The 16,453-nt window shown below is 37.4% G+C and overlaps 1 protein-coding gene across 8 annotated transcripts in view; it reads right to left on the bottom strand.

Annotated features, from left to right (window-relative positions):
* Nucleotides 1-16,453, bottom strand: part of ERBIN (erbb2 interacting protein) — a 133,578-nt gene that overhangs the window by 26,525 nt on the left and 90,600 nt on the right. For all 8 annotated transcript variants that reach the window (XM_047833840.1, XM_047833919.1, XM_047834082.1 and 5 more), the window contains exons 15-18: nt 13,700-13,799; nt 4,062-4,183; nt 3,264-3,437; nt 1,416-1,601 (exon numbers count right to left, since the gene is read on the bottom strand). In XM_047833840.1, coding sequence (XP_047689796.1) covers nt 1,416-1,601; nt 3,264-3,437; nt 4,062-4,183; nt 13,700-13,799 — 582 coding nt within the window. The remainder of the gene's footprint in view (nt 1-1,415; nt 1,602-3,263; nt 3,438-4,061; nt 4,184-13,699; nt 13,800-16,453) is intronic.

The raw sequence follows: 16,453 nt of genomic DNA, 5'->3' as shown, positions 1-16,453 counted from the left end.
TGGGTATTTACCCAAAGACTATGAGAACACTAATTTGAAAAGATATATACACCCCTATGTTTTTTGGCATTATTTATAATAGCCAAAATATGGAAGTAGCCCAAGTGTCTGTAGATAGATGAATGGATAAAGAAGTAGATATACACACAACAGACTATTAGAAAAAAGAAAGAGATCTTGCTATTTGCAACAACATGGATGGACCTAGAGAGTATTAATTTTAAGTGAAATAAGTCAGAGAAAGACAAATATCATATGACTTCACTCATAAATGGAATTTAAGAAACAGAACAAAGGAAAAAAAAGAAACAAATTGAGAATCAGACTCTCAACTACAGAGAACAAACTGATGGTTACCAGAAGGGAGGTCAAAGGAGGGATGGGTGAAATACGTGATGGGGATTAAGGAGAGCACTTGTTATAATGAGCACCAGATAGTGTATGGAAGTGTTGAATCACCATATTGTACACTTTATTTTTTTTATATTAGTCTCTTTCATCTTAAAAAAATTTTTTTTAATCTTTATTTTTGAGAGAGAGAGAGAGAGAGAGAGAGAGAGAGAGCGAGCGAGCAGGGGAGGAACAGAGAGAGGGAGACACAGAATCCAAAGCAGGCTCCAGGCTCCAAGCTGTCAGGCACAGAGCCCGATGTGGGGCTCGAACCCACGAATCGTGAGATCATGATTTAAGCCGAAGTCCGACGCCTGACTGAGCCATCCAGGTGTCCCTCTTTTATCTTTTTAAAATATTCATTTGAGAGAGAGAGTGCAAGCAGGGGAGGGTTAGAGAGAGAGAGAGGGAGAGAGAGAATCCCAAGCAGACTTTATGCTGCAGCGCAGAGCCCGATGTGAGGCTTGAACACATGAAGTGTGAGATCATAACCTGAGTCGAAATTAAGAGTCGGACGCTCAACTGACTAAGCCACACAGGTGCCCCGGGTCCCTTTTAAAAAAAAATTTTTTTAATATTGTACACCCTTAGCTAATATAACACTGTATGCTAACTATACTGAAATTTTAAAAATCGCAGACATTCAAGAAAAAAAATACTTCACAATTAAGCAATGATAAATGCTTAACAAGTGAAATAACTTAAATACACCAATGGTAACCTTTTCATTGTTAAGTTTCATTGTTAAGCAACTGCTATTATGTATTTAAAAAATTAGAATAGAACCACCACGATCTAATTTACATAGTAAACATCTGAGTGCAATGCAGGTAGAAAATTTTAAGTTCAAAGTGATAAATGAGAGATACTATAGCACACATCATGAGATTTCTTTATGGCAAATGAGTTAGCATATTTTGTTTTCAGTATCAGTTTTCTTCTATCTTTAGTTAGCAACAATGAAATACTAAATTCTTACAGTTGTTAACAACTAATTGTTCCAGAGAATAATCACAAAGCCATACCTCAAAAACATCATCATGATTAACGATATGCTTCAAGTTCTCAGAAGCTTTCGTGTTTGCAGTCACTGGTAGACTTCCAGGACTAATCTCAGCTTCAGATTCACTGGTCTTCTGTGGAGAGTTTCCTATCATATACTTTTCTCTTTCATCAGCTTTGATTCTCACTGGAGTGGTACTTTCTGAAGTCTAAGTAAAAGAAAAGATAAAGAATTCATATTCCTTAAAGCTTTGTATCTATTTTTTTACTACAGTTCAGATTAGAATTTAAAAGTAGGAGCTCCTGGCTGGCTAAGTAGGAAGAGAGTGTGACTCTTGATCTCGGGATTGTGGGTGTGAGATACACAGTGGGCATAGAGATTATTAAAAAAATAAATATTTTAACATCTTCCTATTCTGAATAAATCAAGGAAACTTTAAAGATGGAAATCTGCAGCACTCACAGATAAATATGCATTCGGGGAGCAGGGGGTCCCCAAAGTTTCATGAACCACATTAAACTCTACAATTTAGCTGAGGCTACATTTCATCTCAAAGGCTGCAAAGCTGGTGTTCATGAGTGAGTCATTTAGCTCAGCAAGGTCAAAATCCAGATGGTTAGATTGTTTTCTGCTGAATGTAGAATATATAGCAACTCTAGTGATGTGGTAAAACTTTTGTTTCTGTGATATAATGTGGGAAAGAAAAGCCCATTAAAGGAACACACATTTTAAGGATTTGTCTAGGTTTCTGAAACATCCCAAGGAAAGTACCATGGTCTGTCATAGCAATTACATTTAAAATTAGAATTGGGTAGGGTGGGTCAATGTTCTCAGGGGAAACACAGTATTTCCCTAACAATAAATTTAAGGATATTCGTTATCTTATTTTTTATTCAGACAAGATTTTTTAAAAGTTATGTTGATGCTATCCTGCCCATCTGGAAAGCCTATAACCATACTGAAGTGGTAAGAATAGCAATTAGAGAGTTTGCTAATTATTCCAGCTCTCACTTCAAATAGCCGGGAACAGCCTAAATCTGGGAGGACATTATAGCGTATACAAAAAGAATCATTATATAAATTATTAAAGTTTTAAAGTGCTTGAAATAAGTTTTAGTCAATTCTTTTATTTTTAATTTTTTTTCAGTTTACTTACTTATTTTGAAAGAGAAAAAGAGAGAGGGAGAGAGAGAATGAGAGCAGGGGAGACGCAGAGAGAGAAAGGGAGAGAGAGAATCCCAAGTAGGCTCTGTGTTTTCAGTGTAGAGCCCGACGTGGGGTTCAATCCCATGATCTGAGATGATGACCCTGAGCTGAAATCAAGAATCGGCCGCTCGACTGAATGAACCACCCAGGTGCCCCTGGGTGGTTTCTTGACCAGGTGCCCCTAGTCAATTTCTTTAAAATGAGTTTTCTGGGGTGCCTAGGTGGCTCAGTTGGTCGAGGGTCAGACTCTTGGTTTCAAGTCAGGTCATGATCCTGGGGTCGTGGGATCGAGCCCCATGTCAGGCTCCGTACTGAGCGTGGAGCCTGTTGAGGATTCTTTCTCCCTCCTTCTTCCCCTCTCCCCTGCTCCTGTTCTATCTCTAAAAACAAATTAAAAAAAAAAAAAATTTAGGGGCGCCTGGGTGGCGCAGTCGGTTAAGCGTCCGACTTCAGCCAGGTCACGATCTCGCGGTGCGTGAGTTCGAGCCCCACGTCGGGCTCTGGGCTGATGGCTCAGAGCCTGGAGCCTGTTTCCGATTCTGTGTCTCCCTCTCTCTCTGCCCCTCCCCCGTTCATGCTCTGTCTCTCTCTGTCCCAAAAATAAATAAACGTTGAAAAAAAAAATTTAAAAAAAAAAAAAAAAATTTAAAATGAGTTTTCTAACCTTCACACCCACATCATTATTTACAACTTGCTGATCTTCATGTGGTTTCAAATCTTTTCCAGAATCTTCATAAGTCTCTTCATCTTTTAATCTATGTACAATGGTTTGAACAGTTTTGACCATATTCTTAAGCTCATCTGGGTATGGTGTTGGATATCTCTTTAAATTTCCCTCCTAGGGAAATAAAATAAATGAAATTTGAAATATGGATAAATATTTTAACATCAACCTCAAAATTTAATCTACAATGCATCTTAATTACATTGGTTATCTGGCTCCTGGGGTAGCTTTAAAAACAGAGGATAGGCCATTGAAAGCATTTTAGACACAATAGAAACATGGTTTTATCAATAGTAAAAGAATTTATAGTTACAGGTTTAACTAATGTTTTGAAACTTTTTTTTAGCAGACTTAAATATATTCCATTTTAAGATTTATGGTGTGGATATTGCCAATACCATCGCTAGGCTTTCAAACAGTTGTTTTCTGGTATTTACCCAGACATATATAAACCTCCTACAATTATATACATCTTATATGCCAAGAACCAAGTACTTCCAAAGTCAGCCTAATGTCACTTTCTGGGATTCAGCTAGTTTACATAAGGTAAAAATAATTACATTCATGAGTAACTCGGAAACGTATTATTCACTACTTGTCACTGCCACACTCTCAATCTCATAAAGAAAAAATTGTTCAAAACAGAATTCTTTATCTCTAGAATGTAAGTAAATAATAATAAATCATTAAAAAAAGGGAAGAGGGAAAAACAATCAGGTTTTTCTCTTCAGGACTCACCCGGGGAGGTGCTTCCCTTTCATCTTTGTCTTCATCACAATCAAATGCCACTTGAGCACGCTGTTTCCTCTGTTCCTCCCACAATGAAGGATTAAAACTTTCATTATCTGATATGAACATAACTAGAGGAAAACAAACAAAAAACAAAAACAAAATCCACTATATTTTACAGTATTATGAAAAGGTACTACTTGTTTATAACTTTCTTTAGGAATGACATTAAGTTAAGACTGGTCAACGCCACCAGCATTAAATGCGACATTAAGAAGTAGGCTGCGATTCTAGTATTTCTTTACAATATTCATCATGTATCTTTTCTTCCTTAAAGGTAATGTGTCTTGTTACCAGAAGGGTTCCTGATAAGAATCTAACAATTACAACAGGGTAGAAAGGTGACTGTGCGCAGTTTCCTACAAAAAACAGCATGGTAACAGTGCTCACTTCAGCAATACATATACCACATGGTAATATATAAATTATTTCATCCAAGTTTTTGCATTCAGAATAATCTTCCCAATTCCAACATTGTTCATTATGTATGGGGGAAAGGAAGGTGAAGACAAAGTGAGTTATTTTGAGTTAAAAAAGATTACCCTGAAGCCTTGTAATTACATCCTTGCATTAAACATGACATTTTATATAGCTTTACTTAAGTGCTTACAAGATATTTTCTATATCAAAATGCAAGGAAAATTAAAAATCTAGTATAAACTCAACACTATATATCCTCCTATGCAACATACAATTAAAGGTAAAGATTTAACAGCTGTTACAGTTTTTCAATTAGGCAACTAAGATCTAAGGCTTAAAAATTAATCCATTTGTCTATTATATATCACCATACAGAAATTTGTGCAATACAAGATCAAATCACAAATTGTTTTCTGCCAATTAAAAGAAAATGACTATACCTACTCAAAAGGAATTAAAAGCACCTAAAATTAGCAAACAGAAAAAAACGAAATTCCTGGAATACCCATATGTGGTCAGTTTGAACACTTATGCAAAAGTAGCATAAACACTGTTAATTTTTAGTCCTTATTTTGGGCTTCTTACCATACTTTAATTTCATATCCAAACTAAATACCACAAAACCAAATACGAACAATTGGAATTGAGTTTTTGTCTTCAGCTTTTCCTTGTTTTCATTACCTGGTTCGAGAATTTTTTCTTTTCTTTTCTTTTTTTTTAATATATGAAATTTATTGTCAAATTGGTTTCCACACAACACCCAGTGCTCATCCCAAAAGGTGCCCCCCTCAATACCCATCACCCACCCTCCCCTCCCTCCCACCCCCCATCAACCCTCAGTTTGTTCTCAGTTTTTAACAGTCTCTTATGCTTTGGCTCTCTCCCACTCTAACCTCTTTTTTTTTTTTTTTCCTTCCCCTCCCTCATGGGTTTCTGTTAAGTTTCTCAGGATCCACATAAGAGTGAAACCATATGGTATCTGTCTTTCTCTGTATGGCTTATTTCACTTAGCATCATGCTCTCCAGTTCCATCCACGTTGCTACAAAAGGCCATATTTCATTTTTTCTCATTGCCACGTAGTATTCCATTGTGTATATAAACCACAATTTCTTTATCCATTCATCAGTTGATGGACATTTAGGCTCTTTCCATAATTTGGCTATTGTTGAGAGTGCTGCTATAAACATTGGGGTACAAGTGCCCCTATGCATCAGTACTCCTGTATCCCTTGGGTAAATTCCTAGCAGTGCTATTGCTGGGTCATAGGGTAGGTCTATTTTTAATTTTCTGAGGAACCTCCACACTGCTTTCCAGAGCGGCTGCACCAATTTGCATTCCCACCAACAGTGCAAGAGGGTTCCCGTTTCTCCACATCCTCTCCAGCATCGATAGTCTCCTGATTTGTTCATTTTGGCCACTCTGACTGGCGTGAGGTGATACCTGAGTGTGGTTTTGATTTGTATTTCCCTGATAAGGAGCGACGTTGAACATCTTTTCATGTGCCTGTTGGCCGTCCGGATGTCTTCTTTAGAGAAGTGTCTATTCATGTTTCTGCCCATTTCTTCACTGGGTTATTTGTTTTTCGGGTGTGGAGTTTGGTGAGCTCTTTATAGATTTTGGATACTAGCCCTTTGTCCGATATGTCATTTGCAAATATCTTTTCCCATTCCGTTGGTTGCCTTTTAGTTTTGTTGGTTGTTTCCTTTGCTGTGCAGAAGCTTTTTATCTTCATAAGGTCCCAGTAATTCACTTTTGCTTTTAATTCCCTTGCCTTTGGGGATGTGTCGAGTAAGAGATTGCTATGGCTGAGGTCAGAGAGGTCTTTTCCTGCTTCTCCTCTAAGGTTTTGATGGTTTCCTGTCTCACATTCAGGTCCTTTATCCATTTTGAGTTTACTTTTGTGAATGGTGTGAGAAGTGGTCTAGTTTCAACCTTCTGCATGTTGCTGTCCAGTTCTCCCAGCACCATTTGTTAAAGAGACTGTCTTTTTTCCATTGGATGTTCATTCCTGCTTTGTCAAAGATGAGTTGGCCATACGTTTGTGGGTCTAGTTCTGGGGTTTCTATTCTATTCCATTGGTCTATGTGTCTGTTTTTGTGCCAGAGAATTTTTTCTTTAATTACTTTGTGGCATTGCTCAACAGCTAATGAATCAGAAAGTTTTTGTTTGTTTGTGGAATGTGATTCAAATTCCTAGGAATATCTATAGATTTCTGTTGTAGACTTGGGAAGGTAAGCCAACCCAAGCAGTCTGCAACAACCTACTTCCAGGCAGTAATTTTAATCACCAGCCTAGGCCAGAAATCCCTTAACCGTTTTTACATCATGCCAAAGTAGTCTTACGCTAGAACTTTTTCAGAACCTTAAGATAAGTAACTTTCACCATGCCTTTCATCCTTGCCAACTTCTGGTCACTTACACTTTCTACCCTTTAGTATAAATCTCACATCTTTTGAGATTCAGGGTATCAGGTGATACTATCACTTTCTCTGTATTTTAGCCACTAAGACTGATCATCCTGGCATATTCATGGAAGATTCTAGTGGTTGCCTACAGTCTTTCTCTCCACTTAAAACCTGCCAATATCCTGAATGATAACAACGTGTGAAGACCACCCCCTCCCCACTTCAACACTAGAATTTCATAGTTCCTTAATTTCCTCATTCCAGTATCCACCTGCATTTCACCAATGTGATTCCTAACCATGGTCACACTCAAGACCTAGGCTTCTGTAACTCTTCCTCCTCCTTGACCACTACACACTTGTCCTTTCAAATCATTCACTTCCCTATTACTGTTCATAAACTTTGAGTTCCTTATTCTCATTTCTTACTCTCCCTGTAAAATCACTCTAGGTTTTACTTTCTTTTCTATCCAGCTTAGATTTCATGATATATTATTTTAACCACTCTCACATTTCTTGCCCCTTTTCCTTAGGTCATACCTATTCAACAAAACCCATAATGTGTTACTTCAATCACCTTCTTTGTTTTGGACTGCTGACTTCTACCGGAGAAGAGTGACATCACCTTGTTGTTTAGAACCATTACATACTTATGGTATCCCCTCATCTTTGCTCCATCTTCAGCGCCGCCTAGGAATCCTATTTATTTCTAGTTGGTCTTTTCTCCCACTATAAGTCACTTACCTCAAAGGTCCTTCTCTCAACCTCTAGAGGCAATTTTTTCTTTGAGATCAGTGAGTAAAGAAAAGCAATCAAAAGCTTCAAACTGATAAATGCCCCCACACCTGCAACAACCTGCTTCCCCCAGCTACAAACTGTTATATGGATGCATACTTCCCATTCAACAATGATTCCTCTAAGTAGGCCCAAAATACCAGGCCTTCTCTTTCAAATTCACCCATCATTATCCCCCTCTACAACATGAGCTTCTTTTTTTTTTTTAAGATTTTATTTTTAAGTAATCTGTACACCCATTATGGAGCTTGAACTCACAACCCTGAGATCAAGAGTTGTGTGCTCTACCAACTGAGCCAGCCAGGTGCCCCAGAACACGAGCTTCTTGAAAGCATGGATTTTTCTTTTTAAATATTCAGATTTAACACACTGCTTAGATCTAACACAGGTGTTCAATAAAAATTGAATGAATTTGGGGCACCTGGGTGGCTCAGTCGGTTGAGCGTCCGACTTCAGCTCAGGTCATGATCTCACAGCTCGTGAGTTGGAGTCCCGCTTGGGGCTCTGTGCTGACATTTCAGAGCCTGGACCTTGCCTGGGATTCTGTTTCTCCCTCTCTCTCTGCCCCTAACCCACTCACATTCTGTCTCTGTCTCTCTCAAAAATAAATAAACATCAAAAAAAAAAAATTGAATGAATTAAATGTGAACAAAGCATCTATTCCTCTTAAAGTATATAAAACTCCAAGTCAAGAACACTGTGTTTTCTGACTTGTTTATTTCTTTGAGGCAAAGTCATAAAGGAAAAAGCTTTTACTGCATTTGAAAAGAAATCCACCCAGTTGGCCATGTCAATGTAGTTTCTGATTTGGTATTGTAAGTGCAGTATGTTACAGTGCTATATGGAAATACTTTAAGAAACACGTAAACTCTATGAGGACTTAAACATTCTAAGTGTATCTCAGACCTATCCTTTTAAGACTCTTCCATTCTAAAACACATCTCTCAAATCAAAAATTCAAAGTGGCAAGATTTTATTTTGCTACTTCTACTCTTTGCATCAGAAATAAATTTCTTTTTTTTTATTTTTTATTTTTAATTTTTTTTTATTTTTTTTATTTTTGGGACAGAGAGAGACAGAGCATGAACAGGGGAGGCGCAGAGAGAGAGGGAGACACAGAATCGGAAACAGGCTCCAGGCTCTGAGCCATCAGCCCAGAGCCCGACGCGGGGCTCGAACTCAAGGACCGCGAGATCGTGACCTGGCTGAAGTCGGACGCTTAACCGACTGCGCCACCCAGGAGCCCCAGAAATAAATTTCTTAACTGAACTATGACCTCTTTTAAAAAGAAACAGTAAGAGGATAAATTGAAATGACAGAAATGATAGAAGGCCAGGTAAATCTGAATCATGAAAACAGAAGACAATAAGAGAAATCAAAGCATGAGTACACCCATGATTAGAACAGTTCTAAGCAGCAGTCACCAAACTTCTGTTAAGTGGTCAGATAATAAATATGGTTAGCTTTGTGAGCCCAGAGACCAATGTGAAGATACTATGGTAGGTGCTTAGGACAGAAATCAAATTTCCACAAGATTTCTGACAAATTTAAGATATATGTACTAATAACTGAGTACCATTATTGTATTATAGTTCTACCAATGAGAAGACTGAAGGTCTCGCTGTTAGGAGTAACATTTTGCTTAACTGGTGCTGGCTATCATCAAACTGATGCAAAGAGTCACCTGTAAAAACTATTCTTACCTTGTGGGCCACACAAAAACAGGTAGCAGGCCAGACATGGCCCATGGGCCACAGTGTGTCAATCACTCTGACTGGAACAAAAACTGTTATGACAAAAGATATTTATCTGGTTGTTCCCTGGAAGGGGATCTTCAACAATATCTCACATTATGTATTTAATACTTTAGTTCATTATTCAAATAAAAAGATATAAGCTGTTGAGTAGTTTTATTCATTGTTGGAATCATGTTTGGTTATTTGAGTGTGCGTTAAAATGAAAGCAAAATAAAACATTCTCAGGTTTCTATATGGCAGTGACAAAAGCAAAGAGGGAAAGCACTAATACCACATGAATATAATAATATCAAAGATTAAATATGTCCTTACAGACTTGGTTTCTTCACAAAGGAAAAAATAATTTTGTTGAGAATCTTCCTTCAGAATAATATCTGTATTTGATTTTTAATAATTACCAGTTTTTATTATTTTTCTAAAGTAAAAGTAGCAAATGAGAATAAAAACAAATTTTCCCAACGTGTTGTTCCTATCGTTTAAAACAGGGACAGAAAGCTATTAAGCTTTTTTTTTTTTTAACCGTTTATTCATTTTTTGATACAGAGAGTGAGTGGGGGAGGGGCAGTGAGAGAGGGAGACAGAATCTGAAGCAAGCTCCAGGCTCTGAATTGACAGCACAGAGCCCGATGCGGGGCTTAAACTCACGGACCATGAGATCATGACCTGAGCTGAAGTTGCTTAATCGACTGAGCCACCCAGGTGCCCCCAGGGACAGAAAGCTATTAAATCTGGCCCACTTTCTGTTTTTGTATAGTCTACAACCTAACAATAGTTTTAAAATTTTTAAATACTGGGGGGGAAAAAAACCCAAAACATAAACAAATTTTTCGTAATACATGAAAATTACATGAAATCTAAATTTCTCTGTCCATAAATAAAATCTTATTAGAACACACCTATGCTCATTTGTTTACATATTGTCTGTGACTGTTTTTTTGCACTAAACAGGCAGCATCAAGCAGCTATCACAGAAACCTATGGTCTATGAAGCCTATATTTATTAAATTGTCCTTTACTTAAATAATTTGCTGCCCCATCAACAGGAAGGACATTAACGTCTCTTCTTACACTAAGAATTTATTCTTCCTTTTCCTCACAAATATTTTAAGTATTAACATTCTATCTTCCCACATAAAAGAACAACTATTAGAATATATTATGTCTGGCTGGCAGTAATACTATTTATAGCGATACTCACTCTTACTAATTTCTAATATCCGAAATCAACTTCAGAGATAAAATTGGAAATTGAGACATCAATTCCAGTGACTATGGCAAACGAAGAAAAAAACACCTACTGATGTATCCAAACATTCACTATAATTCCCCACAATGCAAAATCGGACATAAGCCAGAGTTAGTGGTGTATCTATTTTGAATTTTTTAATTTCTTTCTTTTCTTTTTTTTTTTTTTTTACTTTTTTTGGTATTCTCTATGCCCAATGTGGAGCCTAAATTCACAACCCTGAGATCAAGAGTTGCATGCTCTACTGACTAAGCCAGCCAGGTGTCCTTGAACTTCTTTAAAAAAAAAAAAAAAAAGAATTTTTTTTAAACATTTATTTTTGAGAAAGACAGAGCATGAGTGGGGGAGGGGCAGAGAGAGAGGGGGGACACAGAATCTGAAGCAGGCTCCAAGCTCTGAGCTGTCAGCCACAGAGCCCAACGAACCCATGAACCATGAGATCATGACCAGAGCTTGAACCGACTGAGACATCCAGGTGCCCCTGAACTCATTAACTTCTAATGTACACACAGAGTACTTGCATAAAATAATACTTCAACATCGAATGCCTAAAATTAAATATGCTATTATTTTATTATGGATACATGTTTCCAAATTATATTGCTAAATATGGAAATTAGGGGTTGATTTAAATATATGGAAGAAAGCTTGTGCTTACAAACCTATTCTCTAAGCATTATAGATTCCCAATGAAGTAAACTATTCACATCTAACATCTCACAAGTCTTAACTTTTAATTCAATTCAAAAGCTAAATAGTTTTGCTTTACCCAAATAAACCTCATTTAATATTCCCATGAAATAACTTATCAAAGCAAGTCTTTTATTCCTTCCTGCAAAGAACAAGAAATAATGAACATAGATAAATGAGTTCTCCAATTATTTATCACTAATAATGGAAATTGAATGATTTTACTTTTTAATCTATTTAAGTATTTCATAACTGTTTGCTAAACCTGCCAAAACAATGTAAGAATAATAATAACCAATGTGTTTCTGCCATAGTGCTAACTAAGCACTTTACATTCAGTGCTTCTCATCTGTACAAAAACCCTGCAAAACTGATACTATTATCATTATTTCAAGGTAAGGAAACTGAAGCTCCAGAATTTATTTAACTTGCCTCTGGTATATTTATAAATTAAAATTAATGATCAATTTAGATTTTTTCTTCAGTGTTTTTATGTATTAAGAGTTAATTTCTAAATAACTTTGAGCCATAAATATTTTCACTGCTGTCAGAAAAATATACATATAAAAATATTCTTAAAAAAAATTTTTTTTAATGTTTATTTATTTTTGAGAGAGAGAGAGAGACAGAGCGTGAGGGAGGAGCAGAGTGAGAGGGAGACACAGAATCCAAAGCAGGGTCCAGGCTCTGAGCTGTCAGCACAGAGCCTGGTGCGGGCTCGAACCCATGAACCGTGAGATCATGACCTGAGCCAAAGCTGGACACTTAACTGACTGAGCCACCCAGGCGCCCCATAAAAATTATATTAGTAAGTGTAACATAATATATACTTTACACACATGATGAGGGACCAGAAGGCAAACTGAGTGCAAAGTTTGCTTTGTACAAGTTTGCTTTACAAAGGGGTGCCAAAGCTAGCACCCCTCCCCATCCCCAGGTGTATGGGTGATATTTCTTAGACACTCCTAGGTGCTCAAGAACAAAGGAAAGGAGTTTAAGTGCTTGCCATGGTGATGTGGGAAAACTAAGGCAAATGAAAATTAAATTCCCTTAATACCTACAGCCCACTGACAAGTCCATGAAACAGGCAGACTGACCTTCATCTACGAGCTCAGCTGCCTCAATGATGACACTTTGCTAGGGGCAAAAGGGAATCCTGGCCTAACATTATCCTGACCCCTGAGATCCTGTGAGTCTCCTTAAACACTTAAAAATTCCTTTGCAAACCTCGTTTATCTTCAGTCCCCAAGTATACGTTGGCAATAATACTCCAAGCATATGGTCCCTGATATACATTTGAAGGGTCTCATGACTAAGGTCTTACTAAATGTAAATGATGTTTTCCTAACACCTAGCCCCTAGAGGTCCTCAAACCTTGTTTCCAAAATTCCTTAGAGACTGCCACTGTCCCTAACCCCCACCAACCTGAGGGTATATAATCAGTCACTCCTCACAACCCCAGTGCAGCTTTTCTGTCCATGGGTCCTGTCTCCATGCTTTAATAAAATCACCTTTTTGCACCAAAGATGTCTTTAAGAATTCTTTCTTGGCCATCAGCTCTGAACTCTACCACCACCCCAAAACAACATGTATTGGAACCAATCTGCTCCTTAGTCTAAAAGGCTTTCATACCAAAACTGTTGAAAAACATGTATGGTCAATAGAAAAGGGTATGTTCCCCTTTCTAGGCAAAACCTAAGAACTTAGAAACAACACTTTATGCAGAATTCTACATATTATCCTTATCTGGTATGTAGATCCAAAGATAGTATTTAGTCTACAACAAAACAAGTGAACGAAACAGTTCCTGGTTCAACAGTCCTAATTACATTTAACATGCATTCCTGACATTGAGCAAAGAATAGAGAGATCTAAAACAAATGAAGTTGACTGTTTAATTTCAAGAAATCATTTAAGGAAGCATATGGTCTACATGTACCTCCAAATTCAACTATCTATAGCTGTGACATACTTATTTTCTCATTTTCAGAGAGACTACGTGAGCTAGGGAGAGAAGCAGAGGGAGAGGGCTGGGGGGGCCGGGGTGGGGGGGGGTAAAGGAGGGGGAGGGGGGGAGGGACAGAGAGAGAGAGAGAGAGAGAGAGAGACACCGAGACCCCCCCCCCCAAGCAGGCTCCAGCCTCAGCACAAAGCCCAACCTGGGGCTCAACCCCACAACCCCGGGATCATGACCTGAGCCGAAATCAACAGTCAGGCGTTCAGTAGACTGAGCCACCCAGGTGCCCCAAAAGAAAAGAGATTTTTAAACTCCTACCATCCTCAGTCCTTGGCTGCTGAGGGAACATGTAGTTAGTAAGCACCATTTTCTGGGTCTCTGAATCAGTCTCTTTTTGAAGAGGTATCAGGGGTTTGGACTAGGGAAAGAAAATAAATGTTTAACTTTTAATAATCCTAAAGCAAATACATATCCAGCAATTCCTCTGAATAAGTACTCACCATGCTTTTCTATAAAGTATCAATGTGTAGATTACAAAAACAAGCTTATATATACATAGTAACACTTTAAGCAATGATTTGAAACCTTATAAAAATCTACAAAATATCATTTAGTTTTAGTATAAAACAAAACTCACACTGAATTGCAATTATCCCTGATTGTCAATACAATTTAAAAAGATCTCATATACTAAGTGTATCCACAGTCCAGTAATTACTTATCACAGTGATTTAATAAAGCTATAAAACAAGCTTTTGGATTTTATGTTATTGTGCCTCCTTTACATTATCTTTCCCCCTTTGGGAAGAGGCTTTTATAGAAATGGTTTAGGAGGTTTAGTATAGTTACCCACAGTTAATTCTAGCTGAAAAAATAGTACTTATAACAAACATTAAGTTGTAACCTGGTTCTCTCTTCTCCCATGTCTCCTATCTCCATTAATGATACCACAAATTTACTTACTCAATGGTGGAACTATAAAACTTTTTTTTGGACATTTTTTAAAACTTCTCTCCTAGTTGGTTATGAAGTGTTTTCAACTTATTCTTAATATAACTAGTAACTTTGGCCAGTCTATTAACCTAAAATCCTATCAATCCATGCCCTGACTGACTCCAGACAGGCAGGAAACTACCAATCTCTCCCTCACGTGCCAACCTATCAATTAATTCTTTAGACTGACACTTGTGAAAACCTTGCAGCTAGCTAATGTATCCTGTGATCTTACTCCCATTCAAACATTTCCTCCATGGCCCTCAACTTGTTCCACAATAAACAAATTGCCCTGCATCTCAAACATCTTCACTGAAAACTTTCCTTGACCTCCTCAGATAACAGATATGGCAGATCTATTCCTTCCCTAGGACAGTACTTCCCTGTACTCTTCTCAAAAATAGGGTTATTCTCTCAAAGATCATAAACCCTACGTCAGGAGATAGGTAAATTTAGAGCTTACAAATGCTGTGAGATCATCACTCTTCTCTCTTCAAGTATAAATACCTGTTCTTTTGAGGGACATGAAATTCTGCCTCTACCATTCTTAACTCTGCCTCTGCCATTCTACATCCTTTCCTAATATCCACTGATCTCCTGGTTAGTGCTGGAACCAGATAATAGGATCACTTGAGTTGCAGTGTGGTTCAAAATGAAATTAGGGTGGTTTGAGATTGGAGGTGGTGGCAACACTGGAGGCAGAGATGTATTTCATATCTCAGTAGTCCAAGTCAACAAGAGTAAGATGAAGATGAGAACCATAGATAATTTACAAATTTTTAGCAGCCACATGTTTCTAAAAAGCAAAAATAAGTTAAATTTTGATAATACATTAAATTTAACATATCTTCTATGTTCAAAATAGAATTCTGTTATATGATCAAAAATTGTTAATGTGATATTTTATTTTCTTTGTTTATATGAAATATACAAAATCTGGAATATATTTTACACTTGGAGCACATCTCAATTTGGACCAGACATATGACACCGGTGCCTACTGTACTGGAGATGATACACTATATTTAAGATGATTATATTTAAGGGAAGTGAAAGCAGGGATAAAGCAAAGCAGAAAAACACCTGAGATATATAACAGTTAGACTTTGGTGATTAACAGTAGTTAAGAGTTATACTCCCAAGTCTGTCTCTAGCAAGTACTTTTTACTAATCTAGGGAACCCAGGAAAAGAAAAAGATTGGGAGCAGAGGATAGCACGTTCACTTTTAGACTGGTTGAATTTGAGACATCTGGGTGGCAATGTTAAGTAGAAAATGAGTGTACAGTAAAGGAAAGAGAACTGAGAGCTGAGGATACTGTTAGGAATAACGGCATATAGATAGTAACTGCATCTTTCCTAGAGTTAAGTATATGGAAAGAAACTCAAGATGAGTCTTGAGTACCATATGGGGCACCAATATCTAAGACTGGCAGAAGAAAAATTCCTGAAAAGGAAACAGAGGAGCGGTCAAGCACAAGGACAAGCAGTAGAGGATGGTAACAGAGACACCACGTCTGCTCTCTCTCCACTGTTTCCACAATATTTGCTAGTCAAGCTCACCAAAATTGACACTCCCTTGAACTTTCAACTTGATCACCATAATTCTTTCTTTTAATTTGCTTTCTTTTTGTACCTCATCAGACCTCATTATAATTACTTTTGCGCCAATTACGAGAACCACCTTGTTGCATTGTCTTTCTCTTTACACCTGGATTGGCAAATCTGCAACCCAGAATCGTTCCAATGAGCAAATTAATGTAACTACAGATCTGTGGTAACCAACTTCAACAGGGATTCTCAATGGTGCCTAAAAATCCTTCTATGTTTCCTAAATTATATTCTGAAGATACTATTTTCTCAAAGATTTTTTTTTAAAGAACAAAAATAGGATGTAAAATCTGCTCGGAACCTGCTACATTCTAAGAATTTCAACATATACATTAGCTCTGCCTCTCACAAACTTCAGACCAAGCTGCTTTCAAAAGGACAAGAATCCCTGCCACAGTTTTAAATTCTGTCGGTTACACACCAGTTATCCAACTTCTTCTCATATCCTTAATCTAATTCTCCACAGTCTC

The sequence above is a fragment of the Prionailurus viverrinus genome, chromosome A1 (genome assembly GCF_022837055.1).
Source record: "Prionailurus viverrinus isolate Anna chromosome A1, UM_Priviv_1.0, whole genome shotgun sequence".
Classification (NCBI taxonomy): domain Eukaryota; kingdom Metazoa; phylum Chordata; class Mammalia; order Carnivora; family Felidae; genus Prionailurus; species Prionailurus viverrinus.
The sequence above is the reverse complement of the archived record's forward strand: the minus strand, read 5'-3'. Positions and strand labels throughout refer to the sequence as shown.